General features: G+C 42.1%; 1 protein-coding gene across 5 annotated transcripts in view; it reads right to left on the bottom strand.

Annotated features, from left to right (window-relative positions):
* The window catches only part of DOCK2 (dedicator of cytokinesis 2), an 850,676-nt gene that overhangs the window by 158,202 nt on the left and 670,851 nt on the right, over positions 1 to 21,623 (bottom strand). For all 5 annotated transcript variants that reach the window (XM_056516504.1, XM_056516506.1, XM_056516505.1 and 2 more), the window contains one exon: positions 17,763 to 17,821. In XM_056516504.1, the coding sequence (XP_056372479.1) occupies positions 17,763 to 17,821 (59 nt within the window). The remainder of the gene's footprint in view (positions 1 to 17,762; positions 17,822 to 21,623) is intronic.

Genomic DNA, 21,623 nt, shown 5'->3' with positions numbered 1-21,623 from the left:
CCAACTTGCCGTTATAAACAAAATTAAAATCACCTGCCCACAACAATGTCTCATAAGTCAGGGAGTCAAGAATGGAACATATATCTCTAAAGAATAAAATAGGTTTGTCGGTGGGGGCGTAAGTATTCACAAGACAGATAGTTTTCCCATACAGAGTACCTAAAATAATTAGATAACGACCTTCAGGATCACATTTCGCCTCCGTTACCTCAAGTGGAAGGGAGTTGTGCAAGAAAATAGCAACCCCTCTACACTTGGTAAATGACGCCCTGTACATTCTTACAAAAGATTTATGAATAAAACTAGGGTAACAAGTCACAGTAAAATGCGATTCTTGTATACAGACTATGTCAGGTTTGAGGTGGACATATGTATGGAAAGCCATTTTCCGTTTGTTAGGGGAGTTAAAGCCCCTAACGTTCTACACCTTTTTTTGTGTGCTGGTAATGTGTAGGAGAACCAAGTTTATTAAATGGTCAAAGAGCATTTGATAAAGGTCTGAAATTACTCTCTTCACCAAAAAGCTAAGCTAAGTCTGGGCTGGTGTCGTTTTAGAGACTTTTCAGTGGCTTTGTGCCTTTTTTGTGCCTTTTCATAAAAAGGCGCAGTTCATAAAATCCTTCCATATCACGTGTACTGCCAAAATCAGTGGATTGCAACACAAAATCAGCTTGCACATTTTTTGCACCTTTTCTAGACACAAAAAACTGTCTAAAGACAATCATAAATGTCAGCCAGTAAGTTTCAAAACAATTTATAGGTTGTAAAGAACTGAAAATTGTCATTTGTTGTGTTTGCAGCATATTTACTGAAATCAAAAGCAATTTCAATCAAACTTTTGACATTTTAACTTTTTTAAACATTTTAACAGGTCACGTTACATTTTAACATAGGACCCCTTATTTGATAGCAGCTTCACAAGTCTTGCATCCATTGAACTTGTGAGTTTCTGCACAGTTTCTGCTTTAATTTATTTGCAAGATGTCAGAAAAGCCTCCCAGAGCTGCTGTTTGGATGTAAACTGCCTCCCACCCTCATAGATCTTTTGCTTGAGGATGCTCCAAAGGTTCTCAATAGGATTGCGTTCAAGGGAGGACCATGACTTTCTCTTCTTTTATCCCCATAGCAGCCATTGATGCAGAGGTATTCTTTGCAGCATGAGATGGTGCATTGTCATGCATGAAGATGATTTAATTACGGGAAGCATAGTTCTTCCTTCTGTACCAGGGAAGAAAGTGGTCAGTCAGAAACCCCACATACTTTGCAGAGGTCATCTTTACACCTTTGGGGACCCTAAAGGGGCCGACCAGCTCTCTTCCCATGATTCCGGCCCAAAACATGACTCCACTACCGCCTTGCTGACGTCTCAGCCTTGTTGGAACAGGGTGGCCATCCACCAACCATCCACTACTCCATCCATCTAGACCATCCAGGGTTGCATGGCACTCATCAGTGAACAGGACTGTTTGGAAATTAGTCTCCATGTATTTTTCTGCCCATTGCAGCTGTTTTTGCTTGTGAGCATTGGGTAGTGGTGGCCAAATAGAAGATTTATGCACAGTTGCAAAACTCTGGAGGACTCTACACCTTGGTGTCCGTGGTACTCCAGAGGCACCAGCAGCTGTAATGGTATTTTAACAGCTGCTCTCTTAATCCGATGCATTGATCTGGCAGAAATCTTCTTCAATGTGCCTTTATATGCACAAACCCATCTGTGCTCTGAATCAGTCAGAAATCTCTTAACACTTAAGTTTTTGGGAAATATCTAATGTTTTCATACCTCATCCAAGGCATTGAACTATTTCACTCTTTTTGGCAGCAGAGAGATCCTTTTTCTTCCTCATATTGCATGAAAATGGTGATCTGCTTAATAATGTGGAACACGCACCTTTAGTAGTTTTTCCCTTAATTGGGCTCACCTGGCAATCTAATTATCACAGGTGTCCGAGATTGTTTTCAGTCATAACAAAAGCCCTGAGACACAATGCCATCCATGAGTTAAACTGAAAAACAAAATATTAAATTTTTGTGACACTTAAATATCATTTGCATAATAATTTGGAACAGGGTGTAATAATCAGAATATCAAGAATACCTAAATTCCCAGGTAGTATGGTGCACCAAGAAACCTGGGGTGAGAATCATCCTCACCTTGCATCAATGATGGTTTATGCTATACTAATCACTACCCACCAGATTTTCATAAAATAAAGATGTTATAATATACACTATGGAATGGTGTTTAATATACACAATGGAAAAAAATCTGTCACCAGGCGCCTCGACGTACGTTTCGTCAGCTTGACATTATTAAGGGACGCTAACTCAGTTGTTTGTTCATTCTTTATATATCCCAGGTGTTTTGGCGTCTGCTGCGCCATTGGTCACCAAGTTGCGCTCTAACCCCTTAAGGACACGTCAATTTTTCGTTTTTGCTTTTTCTACCTCCCTTTTAAATAGCCCTAACCCTTATGGGTATATATGAATAATTAAAGGGGTATTCCAGGATTTTTTTTTATTTGACTATGCTACATGGGCTGTAAAGTTAGTATAGTTCATAATATAGTGTCTGTACCTGTGTGTGACAGTTTTCTCACAATTCTTCTGTGATTTTCACTCCAATATTTATTTTTATTAGCATACAAAATTACTGTTGTCTCGGACTTTTCCCAGCTTGCAATGCGGCCGAGACCTGACTCACTAGTCAGCTGATGACAGGGAGCCTATCTGCTTCAAAGGGTGGAGGGATCAATCTGCAACTAATGCAACAGCTGTAGGCAACCTGATTGAAAACCACAGGTCTTTTGATGGATGCAGCTCATTTATGTTTCAATTGGTGGGGTTGCTGATGTGTGGGAGGGAGGAAAATGGAATTGTGGGATTTGTAGTAAAAAGAAAAAACCTCAAACAAGAAATACCAGTTCAAAGATAGCCACAGTGGTAATATCATGACATAGCCATTTAGCCCCAAGACAAGTGCAGATCCTTCCTAAGGATATCATTTACTGCCTGCCAGGTACGTACTAAATTCACCTTATGGTGGAGAACCCCTTTAACTTCTTTAAGAAAAATTGCCTTTTTTTAAAAAAAAATTGATTGCCTAAAATTATTCCATTTTAACCTCTATAACTCTTTTATTTTTTCCAAAAATGGGGCTGTAGGAGGGTAATTTTTTTGTGCTGTGATCTGTAGTTTTTATCATTACCATTTTTTGTTATGATGGGCCTTATTAACTGCTTTTTAGTAATATTTATTTTCTGCTATATGAAGTGGCCCAAAACAGACAATTTTAGACATTGGTATTTTATTACATTAATGCACATATCCACGCAATGTTATAAACATTTTCATTGAATAGTTCATACATTTTTTTTTTTTACATTTTATTCACTATGTTTCAGTCCCCATAATCTTTTGATCGCTTTCACTGAACACAGCATTGATCAGTGTCATCATCGCTCCATAACTACAGGCTGCTGAGGCTGCCTGTTGTCATGGAAAGCAGAATGACCAGACAGAAGAAGAAAGGGAACCTCCGTCCATCGTTTTACTTGAAGCAGTGGTCCTGATCATCATCCCTGAGCAACTAGCATTTGAATTATTGCAATCAACTTTGATCACAGCAGTTAAAGAGTTATAGCTGGACATTACCCTGACCGGTGATGTCCAGCTGCTGTCCTGAGCATGCTTCACAGACCAGGAGGTGGCAGAGGGCGTACCTTTACGCCTCATGCCCTTAAGGAGTTAAAAATGGCAGTTTTTTTTAGGTGTGCACAAAACATCATTGTAGATCTTCCCTCCTCTTCCCTGTCTAAGCTCCTGGTTCTGTAATTGAACCCTTCAACAATGTAAGATCCCAGGGTTTTATTCACAATACACTGCTTCTAGGTTTTTAATACAAACCAGTTTCAGATTGAAGTAGTTTCAAATAAAGGAGTATTCCAGCTATAGAAATCAATTAAAAAGTGACCCATGGTAATATAAAATTAAAGAAAATAATGATACTTACCTATCCCAATCCCCCACTGCTACCAATCTCACAGCTCCAGGCTCACTGCAGTTTCTTGGTTCCAGAAATGTGTAATTTCTGCAGGAACTGAGCATTGAGCCAATCACTGGCTGCAGCAGTGACCCACCTTTAGACAGTGGCTGGCTGATAGGGCAGCTCTTGTGGAGGTGACAAGTCACAGAAACCAGGAAGCAGCAGTGAGCACTGGGGACCAGGAGCCATGACATCAGCCGTAGGATTGGGACAGATAAGTATAATTTTTATTTTTTTTTCTTATATGAAACTTTCCCAAAAAAATTTCTGAGGCTGGAATAACCCTTTATGGTAACAAAGAAAAATCAAATCCATCTAGATTAAAGTTGACCCAGAAGGACAAAACTCTCCTCTTATGCTAAATATAGCAGTCATAGATCAATTATCTGAACATCACTCTAAGACCCTATTAGTGAGCTGTACAGCCTCCATGTATCTCCCATGCTTTTTGGGATGCCATGTGTGCAGATTTATTCCCTTCCAAAAAAGAAATGTTTCTCTATATTAGGGATTTGATAGATGGCATCTAATGGAGCATGTTACAAAATTGAATGTGCAGTGGAAAACCCCTCTATGCATCAACCATTAAGATTTTCATAGGGCTCTTACAGTTACTAAATTACTTCTATGCTAATGACAGTACCCTCAGATTGCTCCAGTACTGAAAGGGTAAACAATAACACTTTAGCTACTTGATTTTATCTCTGGACAGTGACAGTCTATCTCTAAAATACAGTCTGTTTTGTAACAAGTTGCTATCCATTTTGCTAGACTCCAGATTTCCCTTTTTAAATGTGAAAAAAAAGTGAATTACAAATGAGACCTTTGTAGTATAATAATGCAATCAGCCACAATCTGCATGTTTGTGCACAATAACTTGCCAAAAAGATAATGAGAAATTGGCTTATCACCTACTCATTGTTTCTTTTTTCTGCCGTTTTACTGTATTCCGTGGGTGTCTTGTGGATTTCTATAGCAGTTGAATTACTGAATGAGCAATTAGTAAAGCAAATCCCAAGCACAGCTAATAGCTTAATAATTATAATGGCAAACTCCACAATGAACTTATCAAATTCAGGCGTAGGTCACTCTTTATATTACAGGATATGTGGGCAAAGAATATTTCTGTGGGCTTATTTTAATGACAGGTTAGCAGGAGACCTTTTTACATTGTTGTGCAAGACACAAAACCCTTGAATTGGATTATAAGAGTTAATTTACGGGTATAAAAAAGTTTTCCTGACTATTATAATTAAAAGCATAGAGAACAGGACAGGAAGCATCTGACTCTGTTCTCTGCATAGTGGCCAGGCCTGGTTACTGCAGCTTATTTCTGTTTTACATGAATGGAAGCCAAGCTGCAGTTACTCTGCGCCAACCACAGTACAGTGAACTGAGCCATATCCGGCCCTGTTTACTGTGTAGTGCTGGCGGCAAAGTGCTAACTGGCAATCAGGAGTCAGATAGGCCATCTAAATAGCCTAGAAAACCCCTTTATATCAAAAGTTTGTATTGATTGGGGTCAACAAGTATTAAAGGGGTTATCCAGCATAAGGTGATTTTAGTATGTACCTGGCAGACAGTAATGGACATGCTTAGGAAGGATCTGTGCTTGTCTTGGGCTAAATGGCTATGTTGTAAGATTACCATAACACTGTGGCAAGCTTTTTGTGAACTTTTATTACGTGTTATCAGTTTTCTTGTTTGCCTACAAATCCCATGATTCCATTTTCCTCTTTCCCACACATCAGCTACCCCACCCATTGAAACATAAATGAGCTGCAGACCTGTGGTTTTCAATCAGGGTGCCTCCAGCTGTTGCATTACTTGCAGATCTCTCTCTCCACCCATCGAAGCAGACAGGTTACCTGTCATCAGCTGACTAGTGAGTCAGGTCTCGACCGCATTGCAAGCTGGGAAAAATCTGAGATAACAGTCATTTTGTATGCAGTTAAAAATAAATATTGGGGTGAAAATCACATAAGAATTGTGAGAAAACTGTCACAAACAGGTAAAGATACTATATTATGAACTACACTAACTTTAAAGTCCCTGTAGCATAGTCCAATAAAAAATATTGCCGGAATATCCCTTTAACCCCTTAAGGACACATGACGTCTTCGGACGTCATGGCACCCTGGGCCTTAAGGACACATGACGTCCCGCGGGCTGGGCAGAGATCGGAAGCGGATCCCTGCTGAAATCCTTCAGCAGGGATCCAGGGCAAACGCCGAGGGGGGCCATGTCGGCCCCCATGTCGGCAATCGCCGCAACTGGCCGGCGAAATCACGCTAGCGATTTACGGTGATACCGGGCTGATCGGGTCTCTGGGACCCGACCGCCCGGTAATTTTGCGTGATCCCGGTTGTCACAGACAGCCAGCACCATGCAGGAGGCTAGGAGCGAGGTGGTAAGCCTGCCACCTCCTCCTATCCCCTGCGATCCGTCGGTTAGCTAACCAATCGCAGGGGGGGGGGGGGGGTTATTTCCTTCCGCCCTGCCCAGCCCGTCGAAGTCCGGAGAGGACATGAAGAAGACCGGCGGACGCGGCTGGGGACTGGCCCCGGTACTTACCTCGTCCCTGAAGACCTGGATCCCGGCGATGAAGACGGCGGCGGCGGCGAAAGGTGAGTTCCTCTTCAGCCGCGGTCGGGCCCTTTACAGCAATGCACGTCGCCATAAAGCGACATGCATTGCTGTATTGGGAACCTGTATACTACAACTCCCAGCATGCCCAGACAGCCCTTGGCGTCTGAGCATGCTGGGAGTTGCAGTTTTGCAACATCTGGAGGTCCACAGTTTTGGGACCACTGTGCCCTTCCAGATGTTGCAAAACTACAACTCCCAGCATGCCAAGACTGTCCAGGCATGCTGGGAGTTGTAGTTCTGTAACATCTGGCCCTTCAGATATTGCAGAACTACAACTCCCAGCTTGGTTTGCTTTGGACAGTCTTGGTTTGCTGGGAGTTGTAGTTTTGCAACAGCTGGAGGCACACTGGTTGCAAAACACTGAGTTAAGTAACTCTCAGTGTTTTGCAACCAGTGGGGCTCCAGCTTTTGCATCACTACAACCCCCAGCATGCACGGACAGCCAAAGGGCATGCTGGAAGTTGTAGTTTTGCAACAGCTGGAGGTTTGCCCCCCCCCCCCCCCCCCCCTTGAATGTACAGGGTACATTAACATGGGCAGGAGTAACAGTTACAGTATCCTGCTGCAAGTTTGAGTTGCAGCAAATTTTGTGCGGCAGCTCAAACTCCAGCGGGAAACTCGCTGTGATCCCCCGCCCATGTGACTGTACCCTAAAAACACTACACTACACTAACACAAAATTAAATAAAAATTAAAAAACACTACATATACACATACCCCTACACAGCCCCCCTCCCCTCCCCAATAAAAATGAAAAACGTCTGGTACGCCACTGTTTCCAAAACGGAGCCTCCAGCTGTTGCAAAACAACAACTCCCAGTATTGTCGGACAGCCGTTGACTGTCCAGGCATGCTGGGAGTTTTGCAACAGCTGGAGGCACCCTGTTTGGGAATCACTGGCGTAGAATACCCCTATGTCCACCCCTATGCAAATCCCTAATTTAGGCCTCAAATGCACATGGCGCTCTCACTTTGGAGCCCTGTCGTATTTCAAAGCAACAGTTTAGGGCCACATATGGGGTATCACCGTACTCAGAAGAGATGGGGTTACAAATTTTGGGGGGTCTTTTCTTCTATTAACCCTTGCAAAATGTGAAATTTGGGGGAAAACACATTTTTGTGGAAATTATTTTTTTTTTTTACATATGCAAAAATCGTGAAACACCTGTGGGGTATTAAGGCTCACTTAATTCCTTGTTACGTTACTCAAGGGGTCTAGTTTCCAAAATAGTATGCCATTTGTTTTTGTTTTTGCTGTTCTGGCACCATAGGGGCTTCCTAAATGCAACATGCCCTCCAAAAACCATTTCACAAAAATGTACTCTCCAAAATCCCTTGACGCTCCTTCCCTTCTGAGCCCTCTACTGTGCCCGCCGAACAATTTACATAGACATATGAGGTATGTGCTTACTCGAGAGAAATTGGGCTACAAATATAAGTATAAATTTTCTCCTTTTACCCCATGCGAGTGTAAAAAAATGAAGATTGTGAATTTTTTTCTTCACTTTGCTGCTATTCCTGTGAAACACCTAAAGGGTTAAAATGCTGACTGAATATCATTTTGAATACTTTGGGGGTGCAGTTTTTATAATGGGGTAATTTGTGGGGTATTTCTAATATGAAGACCCTTCAAATCCACTTCAAACCTGAACTGGTCCCTGAAAAAAAGCGAGTTTCAAAATTTTGTGAAAAATTGGAAAATTTCTGCTGAACTTTGAAGCCCTCTGATGTCTTACAAAAGTAAAAACACGTCAATTTTATGATGCAAACATAAAGTAGACATATTGTATATGTGAATAAAAATTTTTTTTATTTGGTGTATCCATTTTCCTTACAAGCAGAGAGCTTCAAAGTTAGAAAAATGCAAAATTTTAAAATTTTTCATTAAATTTGGGGATTTTTCATCAAGAATCAGAATGAAAAGTAAAAGCATTCCAGAGGTATTAATGTTTAAATTGACAGTGGTCAGAATTGCAAAAAACGCTCCGGTCCTAAGGTGTAGAATGGCCTGGTCCTTAAGGGGCTAATGTTTATAGTACATATTGTTATTTTTAGGAGAATTTCTGAGTATTAATCCTCTGAAATTATAATTTTTTTTTTCTTACTAATAATGAACAATCTAAGGGTATATTCTTGTGTAACCTTATAGACATTTACAAGACGGCACTGGGGCCCTTTGTCTCCAGAGTGCTCACAATTATTGATATTACAAGGAGAGTATTCTTCTTGTACAGATCTGCATTTAACCCCTTAAGGACACATGATGTTCTCATACGTCTCCATTTCCGAGTCCTTAAGGACACATGACGTATGAGAACGTCATGTGCTTTCCCGGCCCCCCGCAGCCATCTGAAGTGGAGCCGGTGCCCGATGCCTGCTGAAATCGTTCAGCAGGCATCGTGGCATATCGCCCAGGGGGATCATGATGACCCCCCCCCCATGTTGGCGATGGCCGCAGATCGCTCTACAATTCAGCCCAGCGATCTGCGGCGGATTCCGGGTCATTCGTGTCTACAGTGACCCGGTGACCCAGAATTACTGGCTGATCGGGGCCGTCTCTGACCGGTTTACCGGCCGACCAATCAGGGCACCTGCTGCGGGTGTCACTCCCGCAACCCGCTCTGCCTCTCTTCCGGAGGACGTGAGTGGGTGCGGGACGTGGACCCCGGCAGCTGGGGACCCCGATCCCCGGCGTCCCTGTTGGGATCGGGGCCCCAGGAGCGGCGGCTGCGAGGGACTGACCTGCAGCGTGGATCAGCAGTTGGGTGAGTGACAGCCTCCTGCTGTTGCTTAGCAACAGCTCCCAGCATGCAAAAAGGGCATGTTGGGAGCTGTAGTTATGCATCAGCAGGAGGCAGACCACCACAACTCCCAGCATTCCCTTCTGCTATTACCCTTTTAAAAATGTGAATTTTTTGGGAAAACAAGCATATTAGGAAAAAAACATTTTTTTTACATATGCAAAAGTCGTGAAACACCTGTGGGGTAGTAAGGTTCACTTTACCCCTTGTTACGTTCCCCAAGGGGTCTAGTTTCCAAAATGGTATGCCATTGGGGGGGGGGTTGCTGTTCTGGCACCATAGGGGCTTCTTAAATGCGGCATGCCCCCAGAGCAAAATTTGCTTTCAAAAAGCCAAATGTGACTCCTTCACTTCTGAGACCTGTAGTGCGCCAGCAGAGCACTTTTCACCCCCATATGGGGTGTTTTCTGAATCGGGAAAAATTGGGCTTCAAATTTTGGGAGTTATTTTCTGCTATTACCCTTTTTAAAAATGTAAAATTTTGGGGGAAACAAGCATTTTAGGTACATTTTTTTAAAACTTTTTTTTACATATGCAAAAGTCGTGAATCACCTGTGGGGTATTAAGGTTCACTTTACCCCTTGTTATGTTCCCCGAGAGGTCTAGTTTCCAAAATGGTATGCCATGTGTTTTTTTTTTGCTGTTCTGGCACCATAGGGGCTTCCTAAAGGTGACATGCCCCCCAAAAGCCATTTGTCACTCCTTCCCTTCTGAGCCCTCTACTGCGCCCGCCGAACAATTAACATAGACATAAGAGGTATGTGCTAACTCAAGAGAAATTGGGTTTCAAATACCAGTAAAAAATGTCTCCTTTTTACCCCTTGCAAAAATTTAAAATTGGGTCTACAAGAACATGCAAGTGTAAAAAATGAAGATTTTGAATTTTCTCCTTCACTTTGCTGCTATTCCTGTGAAACACCAAAAGGGTTAAAACACTTACTGAATACTTTTGAATACTTTGGAGGGTGCAGTTTTTATATTGGGGTCATTTGTGGGGTATTTCTAATTTGAAGACCCTTCAAATCCACTTCAAACCTGAACTGGTCCCTGAAAAATTGTGAGTTTGAAAATTTTGTGAAATATTTGAAAATTGCTGCTGAACTTTGAAGCCCTCTGGGGTTAAGTAGGATGCACCATGGCTATATATTGTGCTTGTTTTCTATTCTGAATTGAGGTAAATTCATTTCAGATAAATGGATGGAATATTGAATAGCATTCAAGTATTACATGTACCTATTGCCTACTGTCTATTCATGTGATAAAGGGTTGATAACAATGTAAGCATACAATGAAAATTAAAATCCTACAGTAGGGTCTCAATGTATTCATGCAACACTTTGTCCTAAATATTAATTTGGAGCACTACGCAGTCTCTACCACAAATATAGAATATATAGATTCCACCTATTTTGTTGTCAAATATACAATGCATTTGGAAAGTCTTCAGACTCCTTCTGAAAGTCTTCAGACAATTTTTTTCACTTTTTGTTATGTTGTTAAAATACAAAAAAAATCTAGTTTTGCCCCATCATTCTGCACTTGATACCCCGTAACGGCCATGTGAAATTTTAGCTTATTTATTGAAAGGGAAAAACAAATATTTCGGAAGGACATACTTGGCTGTAAATGTCATGGCTGTAAATGTTGGCACCCCTGAAATTTTTCTAGAAAATGAAGTATTTCTCACAGAAAAGCATTGCAGTAACACGTGTTTTGCTATACACATGTTTATTCCCTTTGTGTGTATTAGAACTAAACCAAAAAAGGGAGGAAAAAAAGCCAATTAGACATAATGTCACACCAAACTCCAAAAATGGTCTGGACAAAATTATTGGCATCCTTTCAAAATTGTGGAAAAATAAGATTGTTTCAAGCATGTGATGCTCCTTTAAACTTACATGGGGAAATAACAGGTGTGGGGAATATAAAAATCACACCTGAAAGCAGATAAAAAGGAGAGAGGTTAACTTAGTCTTTGCATTGTGTGTCTGTGTGTGCCACACTAAGCATGGACATTAGAAAGAGGAGAAGAGAACTGTCTGAGGACTTGAGAACCAAAATTGTGGAAACATATCAACAATCTCAAGTTTACAAGTCCATCTCCAGAGATCTAGATTTGCCTTTTTCCACATTGTGGAACATTATCAAGAAGTTTGCAACCCATGGCACTGTAGCTAATCTCACTGGGCATGGACGGAAGAGAAAAATTGATGAAAGGTGTCAATGCAGGATAGTCTGAATGGTGGATAAGCAGCCCCAAACAAGTTCCAAAGATATTCAAGCTGTCCTGCATGCTCAGGGAGCATCTGTGTCACCACAAAATATCCATCGACAGTTAGATGAAATGAAACGCTATGGCAGGAGACCCAGGAGGACCCCACTGCTGACACAGAGACATAAAAAAGCAAGACTACATTTTGACAAAATGAACTTGAGTAAGCCAAAATCCTTCTGGGAAAATGTCTTGTGGACAGATGAGACCAAGATAGAGCTTTTTGGTAAAGCACATCCTTATACTGTTAGCCAAAAATGAAATGTGGCCTACAAAGAAAAGAACACAGTACAGTGCTCCCTCAACATACGATGGTAATTCGTTCCAAACGACCCATCGTTTGTCGAATCCATCGTATGTTGAGGGATTCGTGCAATGTAAAGTATAGGAAGTTATACTCACCTGTCCCCGCCGCTCCGGACCGCGTCCTAACCGCTACCGATGCTGTCCCAGGGGCTCCCGATGCTGTCCCGCTGCTCCGGCGTCTTCTTCGGGATCCTCCGGCTTTTTCCACATCTTCTCCAGTGTCCGGGCCTTGCTTTCTGGTGACGTTATTACGTTGCGGCGCCGGGACGGCGTGTGCAGCGACGTAATGACTCCGGAAAGCGAGGCCCGGACCCCGGAGAAGATGCAGAAAACGCCGGAGGATCGCGAAGTGGACCCGGAGCAGCGGGGATAGGTAAGTGAACCTGTCCGGGATGCTTAAACTGCTATCCGACAGCAGCTTAAGCATTTTGCGCTGTCGGATAGCAGTTAATGCGATGGCCCCGACATATAAAAGCATCGTATGTCGATGCTGACATCAACATGCGATGGCCTCTGAGAGGCCATCGTATGTCGATTTGATCATATGTCGGGGCCATCGCATGTCGGGGGGTTACTGTACCTACAGTGAAGTATGGTGGAGGTTCAATGATGTTTTGGGGTTGTTTTGCTGCCTCTGGCCCTGGGTGCCTTGAATGTGTGCAAGGCATCATGAAACCTGAGGATCACCAACGGATTTTGGGTCGCACTGTTCAGCCCAGTGTCAGAAAGTTGGGTTTGCGTCCAAGATCTTGGGTCTTCCAGCAGGACAATGACCTCAAACATATGTCATAAAGCATTTGATACAAAAATTGCCTACACCTCGAGGGCAGTATTCACATTAATAATTTGGTTGACTGAGACTGTGCTTCAATTATGAACCAAATTTTATTAAAAGCACAGCTTATGTTGCATAAAATATAGTGCATATAATATTTCCAACACAGGGCCCTTGTGGGGAAAATAACAGTTGCAATAAGAATAAGTGTGGAGAACATAAAACAAAAATTAATAGACAGTAAAATTGTGTTGTGACCTATAGTCCGGCAATCTGGAAAACCAGATGGAATAGTCCAGCAAATAAGAAGATGGAATAGTCCAGCAAATAAGAATAGTATTTCCGGATGGTGGATTAATGTAACATGAAATTAATATTACCGGATAATTGGAGGTCCCGCTCTGGTGGGCTGCTTTGTGAGCGCTTGCATGCGCTGGCACGTCTGGTTCTGATGGCACTCGAACCCGGTGTATGACGTGCTCGTCTGCCGTAAATCGGAGGTATCCGAAGTGGATGGTTCCTGCTGAGTTATCTTTGGGATTTGCAGTGATGGTCCACCTTTGGGAAGTTTCTCCTATCGGCAGACAGGATCCTTGGCGCTCAGCAAACGTGTGATTATTGGGTTCTTGGTCATGTCTTTTACTAAGGCCCCTCTCCCCTGGGGCAGAAGAACCCTGGTCATTCCAAATGTCTACCATATAAGGATTATGGAGGCCACTGTGCTCTTGGAAACTTTCAGTGCAGCCAAATTTATTTGTACCCTTCACACAATCATTTCTGAACTTTACAGGCAGTTCTTTCTGCCCCATGCCTTGGCTTTTGCTCTGATATACATTGTCAGCAGTGAGACCTTATATAGACAGGACTGTGTATTTTAAAATCCTGTCCAACAAACTGAAATGACCACAGGTGACTCCAATCCAGGTGTAGACAAATCTTAAAGGTGATCAAGAGCTCAGATTTCAAGACTTCAAGTGACATAGCAAAGGGTATACATACTTATCTCCATATGAATGTTTGTTTTTCCGCATTGATACATTTGCAAATTTTTCCTATTGTCAATATGAGGTATTAGGACAAATTCATGTTTTCCCTGATCAATCTGCACTTATTTTACCTGCTTCAGTTCATAGCTCTGTCTGCCAAAATCCATATTGTTGCAAGGTGGAAATGTCCGCCTCAGTCAAGTAAGGATGTCAAGAGTCTCTAAATAAACTGTGTGCCTCTCCCACATTTTAAATTCACTTCAATAAATTAAAGTTAATCAAGATCATAAGTTTATTCAGGATGGAAAAAGTGCTCATCAGATTTTGTTATAGTGTTTTGGCATCCGTTGCCCTCATAATCCTTCAGCAGAATGCTACAGAGGCCTCTGCCTCCCGGCACATTCTCGATGGAGGGGATGCCTTAAGGCTGATGTACATTAACTTTGTCAGCTTTCTACAGGCACATTATTTTATGTTATTGGTAATGTTGTACATTGCAGACAATTTGACAAAGTGTTGTCATATGGCTTCACAGAACTGTTCTATTATAGGAATTTGAAAACTGAATGTTAGTGATGAAAAGCTTCAGCATTCAAAGTAAGAGTAACCAGCTAAACTTCATGAGGTGGAAGATCTAAGAAAAAGACTCTACTGTAAATATATATAGTGCCTCACATGTATTATCCCAAAAGTAAAGCTAAAAATAGCCAATACACTACCGCTAAGGCCAACTCATTGTCAGAAGTGATGTGTTTCTGTGTTTTAGTGCAATTATTATTAATTTTTTGGAAGAAATTTAGAAACTATGGTTAACACTACAGTAAGTAACGGAAAGGAAAGGCCTGACAAGCATCCTTTTCCTATACTTTTAATTAAGAGACACATTTTCTGTATTTTGGGGATCTGAGTCCTCTTAGATATATAGAGAGGCATTCTGTTAAAGTTTTTTTCTGAAGAGTTTCCCTATTTAATATATTCATTAATGACCTTGTAGAGGGGTTGAATAGTAAAATAGCAATCTTTGCAGATGACACTAAACTCTGTAAAGCGGTAAACACTATAGAGGACAGTACACTGTTACAAATTGATCTGGATAGGTTGGAGGTTTGGGCTGGGAAGTGGCAGATGAGGTTCAACACTGATAAATGTAAGGTAATGCACATGGGGAAGAAAAATCCGGACTGGGATTATGTATTAAATGGGAGAACACTTGGGACGATTGACATGGAAAAGGACTTAGGAGTCTTAGTTAAAAGTAAATTTAGCTGCAGTGACGAGTGTCGGGCAGCTGCTGCCAAGGCTAATAAAATCATGGGGTACCTCAATAGGGGCATAGATGCCCATGACAAGGAAATAATTCTACCGCTGTACAAATCACTAGTCAGACCACACATAGAATACTGTGTACAGTACTGGGCACCAGTGTACTAGAAAGATGTAGTGGAGCTGGAGAGGGTTCAAAGACGGGCAACCAGAGTAATACGGGGAATGGGAGGACTACAGTACCCAGAAAGATTATCAGAATTAGGGTTATTTAGTTTAGAAAAAAGAAGGCTTAGGGGAGACCTAATAACTATGTATAAATATATCAGGGGTCAGTACAGAGATCTCTCCCATGATCTATTTATACCAGGGACTGTATCTATAACAAGGGGGCATCCTCTACGTCTAGAGGAAAGAAGATTTCTACACCAGCACAGATGGGGGTTCTTTACTGTAAGAGCAGTGCGACTGTGGAATTCTCTCCCGGAGGAGGTGGGCATGGTGAACTCTGTAATAGAGTTCAAAAAGGGTCTGGATGCATTTTTGGAGAGTAATAACATTACTGGTTATATATACTAGATTTATAGGAACAGAAGGTTGATCCAGGGATTTATTCTGACTGCCATATTTGGAGTCGGAAAGGAATTTTTACCTCTAGTATGAGGTTTTTTTTGCCTTCCTCTGGATCAACTCAACTCAATAGGGACTTATTAGGGTTATAGGTTGAACTTGATGGACTCTGGTCTTTTTTCAACCTTATGAACTATTTTACTATTCAGATATGAATTATAGTAGATGTATTGTGTCCAGTCTATTCTACAGTCTTGATCCTGGGGGCAACTGGCCAATTGTTTTATAACAGAGGTAAACATCTTTATTCTGACTACAGAAGAAATCATTGGCTCAACACTTCCTCTCCAAAAATCTAGTACTCATGACTTGAGGTATTTTATCTTTCAAGACATTTAAGGGGTTAGCAGAACCAAGCAGCATATAAAAAGACAAACCTTTACTTACCTCCAATGCTCTAGCAGTGCCTCTGGTGTCTCGCTCCTGTCACGGCTGTGATCCTCTTCCTGTGAAAAATTGTGATGCTTGTGCTCAGGGTGACATCAGACCCAGAGTGTCACACTGCCCCTTAGCCAATCACTGGCCGCAGAGATGTCTGCCTCAGCCATTGATTGGCTGACCGGCAGAGTGACACTCTGGGACCCGACATCACTCCGAGGACAGGCGTCACAATTTCCCTTTTTTTATATGCTGTTAAGTGGGCAATGTTCTAAAAAACAATGGATAACCCCATCAATCCAGGTCTCTCTTGTTCAGTGAATAATGTGTTGTAGCAGAGAGTTCTGCAGTCTTGCCGTTTTTAGTACAATAAAGAATCCCAGTCTTTGTTGGTGAAACCTTCTTCCCTCTAGATGTAGTAGATGCCCTCCCATCCCTCCACCAGAAGTGCTTACAACAGTCAAAGTGAGCTATGCAGAAATAAACTTCCTTCTGAAGGAAGCTCTGACAAATTTATAAATAAATACATTGACAGAGAGAGCCCTTTTAGCCTGTGGTGTTCAAGAACTTGACAAAAAAAATTACATACACACCTACTATAGCTTTACTGCCTGACTAGACTGATGTACAGAGCTCTGTATGTCAGTCAAGAATGTGCTGGGAGGTGAGGGTGAGCGAGGAAGCATACCAGGCTGTAGTACTGGAGCAGCTCTGCTCCACCTGTTTGACACTTGGCTGATAAATAAAAAGGCGGTATTACAGTCGTATGCAACAGTCTAGGTGCCCCTGACAATTTCCATAATTTTCATTTATAAATAATTGGGTGTTTAGATCAGCTGGTATTCTGAAAATACACATTTGAACAAGCCAGCTTCCTTTTGGAGGAAGGTGCTGTGGACTGTTGAAAAAGAGTGAGGGTGCATGCACACCACCATTGTAGTATAAGTGGCGATAGGAAAACAGGCCCTCCCGTATCCCGGCCGCCGCCCCCATCTCATTTGTCTGAATGAGTCGACCGGAGTCAGATGGTGACTCTGGTCAGCTCATTTTTACCCCATATCAGGTTTTGTGACCCGACTTAAAACCGGAGTATACCTCATTTCACTACTAAAATATTATTGCTTCAAAGACCCAATTATTTATAAATGAAAATCATGGAAAATATCAGGGGTGCCAAAATGTTTGCATACCTCTGTATTATGTTTGGCCACCGTCAGCTTAAGAAAAGGGTATTTTTCTTTAATTCCATACCAGCTATCTAACAGTGTCTGCAGTTCTTAGCAGAGTATACAGCTGACATATTCCCTTTAATTGCAAAAATGGTAGTACACCAGAACCGTCTAACTATATGGTTTAATTTCTGGTTTGTGTATTTCTTTGCTCTAGAACAGCTTCAACGATCTCCGGGCCGGCGCTGCGGTGTTACAGACATGGAAGCCTACTCCCAATGACATGAATGGAGGGGGCGTGACATCATGATCACAGAAGCGCCAGGCTTCTGTGTCGGTAACGCCGCAGTGCTGACCCTGAGATCGCGGAGGGTCCCAGCGGCCAGACCCCCCGCGATCAGACATGTTATCTCCTATCTTTGGATAGGAGATATCCTGTATAGGGGTGGAGTACCTCTTTAAACCACTGCCTTTTTCAGTGTCATACATACCAAGCTTGTACCACATGTCACGTATTGCGAAACCTATCAAGCATCTCATGTCTTCATACCTAGAAAGAAAGCATACATGTCATTACAGATTGCCTTGGAAACGGCACAGCACCTCAAATACATTAACTAATCTTACACATTAGGCCATGAAATGTAATACATGCAAATTGTGCTCTATATTTCCCCCTTTGTATTGTAATAGCTGAAAATCACTATTAATTTGGAAAAAAAATCCTTGACACATGTGAAGCAGAAACCATAGATAACAGCACTAGAATGGAAGTGGTGGTTCTAAATATACCATTGACTTTATTAACCGGGTGGTTATAGATTTTAAGTACAGTTCTTTAACCCCTTAAGGACCAGGCCCATTTTGGCCTTAAGGATCAGAGCGTTTTTTTGCACATCTGACCATTGTCACTTTAAAGGGAACCAATCATCAGATTTTACCCTATATAACACTTGGCAAAGCGTTATATAGGGTAACATCTTTATTTTCGCCATTCCCGGGGGATGCTGCTGCCCCCAGGGACGGTGAAGATATGAAGTTATAAACTAGTCACCGCCGCCGCCGTAAGTAGTCACCTGGGCGGGGAGCTCTTCTCACCAACTCCCGTTCTTCGGCCGGCAGCGATGCCCCCTCCGCTTGATTGATGGGCCGCGTCATCGTTCCGCTCACTGAACAGACGGAGCAGATTGATGACGCGGCCCGTCAATCAAGCGGAGGGGGCGTCGCTGCCGGCCGAAGAACGGGAGTTGGTGAGAAGAGTTTATAACTTCATATCTCCACCATCCCTGAGGGCAGGAGCGTCCCCCGGGAATGGTGAAAATAAAGATTTTACCCTATATAACGCGTTACCAAGCGTTATATAGGGTAAAATCTGATGATTGGTTCCCTTTAAGTATTAATAACTCTGGGATGCTTTTACCTTTCATTCTGATTCCAAGATTGTTTTTTTATGACATATTCTACTTTATGTTAGTGGTAAAATTTCATTGATACTTGCATCATTTCTTGGTGAAAAAATTCAAAAATTAGATGAAAAAATTGAAAATTTTGCTTATTTTTTTTAACTTTGAAGTTCTCTGCTTATCAGGAAAATAGACATTCCAAATAAATTATATATTGATTCACATATACAATATGTCTACTTTATGATTTAATCATAAAGTTGACATGGTTTTACTTTTGGAAGACATCAGAGGGCTTCAAAGTACATCAACAATTTTCCAATTTTTCACAAAATTTTCAAAATCAGAATTTTTCAGGGACCAGTTCAGTTTTGAAGTGGATTTGAAGGGCCTTCATTTTAGCAATACCCAATAAATGACCCCATTATAAAAACTGCACCCCACAAAGTATTAAAAATGACATTCAGTGTGTTAACCCTTTAGATGTTTCACAGGAATAGCAGCAAAGTGAAGGAGAAAATTCAAAATCTTCATTTTTTACACTTGCATATTCTGGTAAACCCAGTTTTTGGGGTAAAAGGAGAGAAATCTTCATAAAATTTGTAACCCAATTTCTCTTGAGTAAGGCAATACCTCATATGTGTATGTAAAGTGTTCGGCGGGCGCAGTAGAGGGCTCAGAAGGGAAGGAGTGACACTGGAATTTTGAACAGAGTGAGTTTTTCTGAAATGGTTTTTGGGGGGCATGTCACATTAAGAAAGCCGTTATGGTGCCAGGACAGCAAAAAAAAACCTCACATGGCATACTATTTTGGAAACTACACCCCTAAAGGAACGTAACAAGGGGTACAGTGAGCCATAACACCCCGCATGTGTTTGACGACTTTTCGTTAAATTTGGATGTGTAAATGAATAATTTTTTTTCACTAAAATGCTGCTTTTCCCCAAAATTTTACATTTTTACAAGGGGTAATAGGAGAAAATGACCCCGAAAATTTGTAATCCCATTTCTTCTGAGTATGGAAATACCCCATGCGTGGACGTCAAGTGCTCTGCTGGCGCACTACAATGCTCAGAAGAGAAGGAGCGCCACTGAGCTTTCGGAGAGTGAATTTGTTTAGAATGGAAGTCCGGGGCCATGTGCATTTACAAAGCCCCCCGTGGTGCCAGAACAATTACGTGAGGGGTGTAGTTTCCAAAATGGGGTCACATGTGGGGGGGTCCATTGTTCTGGCACTATGGGGGCTTTGTAAACACACATAGAAGTAAAGAAGATCCCGGCACACCAACTTCTCGCTGAAGGTAAAGCTTTTATTCAAGCATGTATCACACAGGTGAATGCAGAAAAATATGGAACGCTTCACGAATTTGCGTGTCAACGTGCTATATATGCGCCAAACACACAATCAATACGTCATTTGGCGCATATATAGCACGTTGACACGCAAATTCGTGAAGCGTTCCATATTTTTCTGCATTCACCTGATACATGCTTGAATAAAAGCTTTACCTTCAGCAAGAAGTTGGTGTGTCGGGATCTTCTTTACTTCGATTGGATTCACGCTGTCCCTGGCACCCGCAATTATTCCACAGTGCCGTCCTAACTATTCTTTTGTAAACACACATGGCCTTCAATTTCAGACACATTCTGTCTCCAAAATCCAAATGGCGCTCCTTCTCTTCTCTTTGTAGTGCACCCGCAGAGCACTTTACATCCAAATATGGGGTATTTTCATACTCAGAAGAAATGGGATTTCAAATTTTTTGGGGGGGCTTTTTTTTCTATTTTCCCTTGTGAAAATGAAACATTTAGGGTAACACCAGCATTTCCCTGTGTAAATCACCTATTTAGGCCTCAAATGTACATAGTGCACTCTCAATCCTGAACCCTGTTGTGTGTCCGCAGAGCATTTTACGCCCACATATGGGGTATTTCCGTACTCAGGAGAAATTGCGTTACAAATTTTGGGGGTCATTTTTTTGCTTTTACCACTTGTGGAAATAAAATGTATGGGGCAACATCAGCATGTTAGTGTAAAAATGTAAAAAATGTTTACACTAACCGGCTGGTGTAGACCCCAACTTTTTCTTTTCATAAGGGGTAAAAGGAGAAAAAGCCCCCCAAAATTTGTAGTGCAATTTCTCCCGAGTATGGAAATACTCCATATGTGACCCTAAACTGTTTCCTTGAAATACGACCGGGCTCTGAAGTGAGAGAGCGCCAGGCGCATTTACGGACTAAATTAGGGATTTGCATAGGGGTGGACATAGCTGTATTCTACACTAGTGATTCCCAAACAGGTAGCCTCCAGCTGTTGCTAAACTCCCAGCATGCCTGGACAGTCAGTGGCTGTCTGGAAATGCTGGGAGCTGGAGGCTCCATTTTGGAAACACTGCCGTACAATAAGTTTTTCATTTTTATTGGGGGGACAGTGTAAGGGGTGTATATGTAGTGTTTTCCCCTTTCCTCTTTATTTTTTGTTAGTGTAGTGTAGTGTTTTTAGGGTACATTCGCACTGGCGTGTAACGGTGAGTATCCCGCTAGGAGTTTGCGCTGCAGCAAAAAATTTGCCGCAGCCCAAACTTGAAGCAGGAAACTTACTGTAAACCTGCCCGTGTGAATGTACCCTGTACGTTCACCTGGGGGGCAAACCTCCAGCTGTTTCAAAACTACAACTTCCAGCATGTACTGACAGACCGTGCATGCTGGGAGTTGTACTTTTACAACAGCTGGAGGCACACTGGTTGGAAAACCTTCAGTTAGGTTCTGTTACCTAACTCAGTATTTTCCAACCAGTGTGCCTCCAGCTGTTGCAAAACTACAACTCCCAGCATGTACTGAACGCCGAAGGGCATGCTGGGAGATGTAGTTATGCAACAGCTGGAGGTACGCAACTACAATTCCCAGCATGCCGAGACAGCTGTTTGGGCATGCTGGGATTTGCAGTTT

This window comes from Hyla sarda, chromosome 4, assembly GCF_029499605.1.
Source record: "Hyla sarda isolate aHylSar1 chromosome 4, aHylSar1.hap1, whole genome shotgun sequence".
Classification (NCBI taxonomy): Eukaryota; Metazoa; Chordata; class Amphibia; order Anura; family Hylidae; genus Hyla; species Hyla sarda.
Note: the sequence above shows the minus strand (reverse complement) of the source record. Positions and strands in the feature narration are given on the sequence as shown.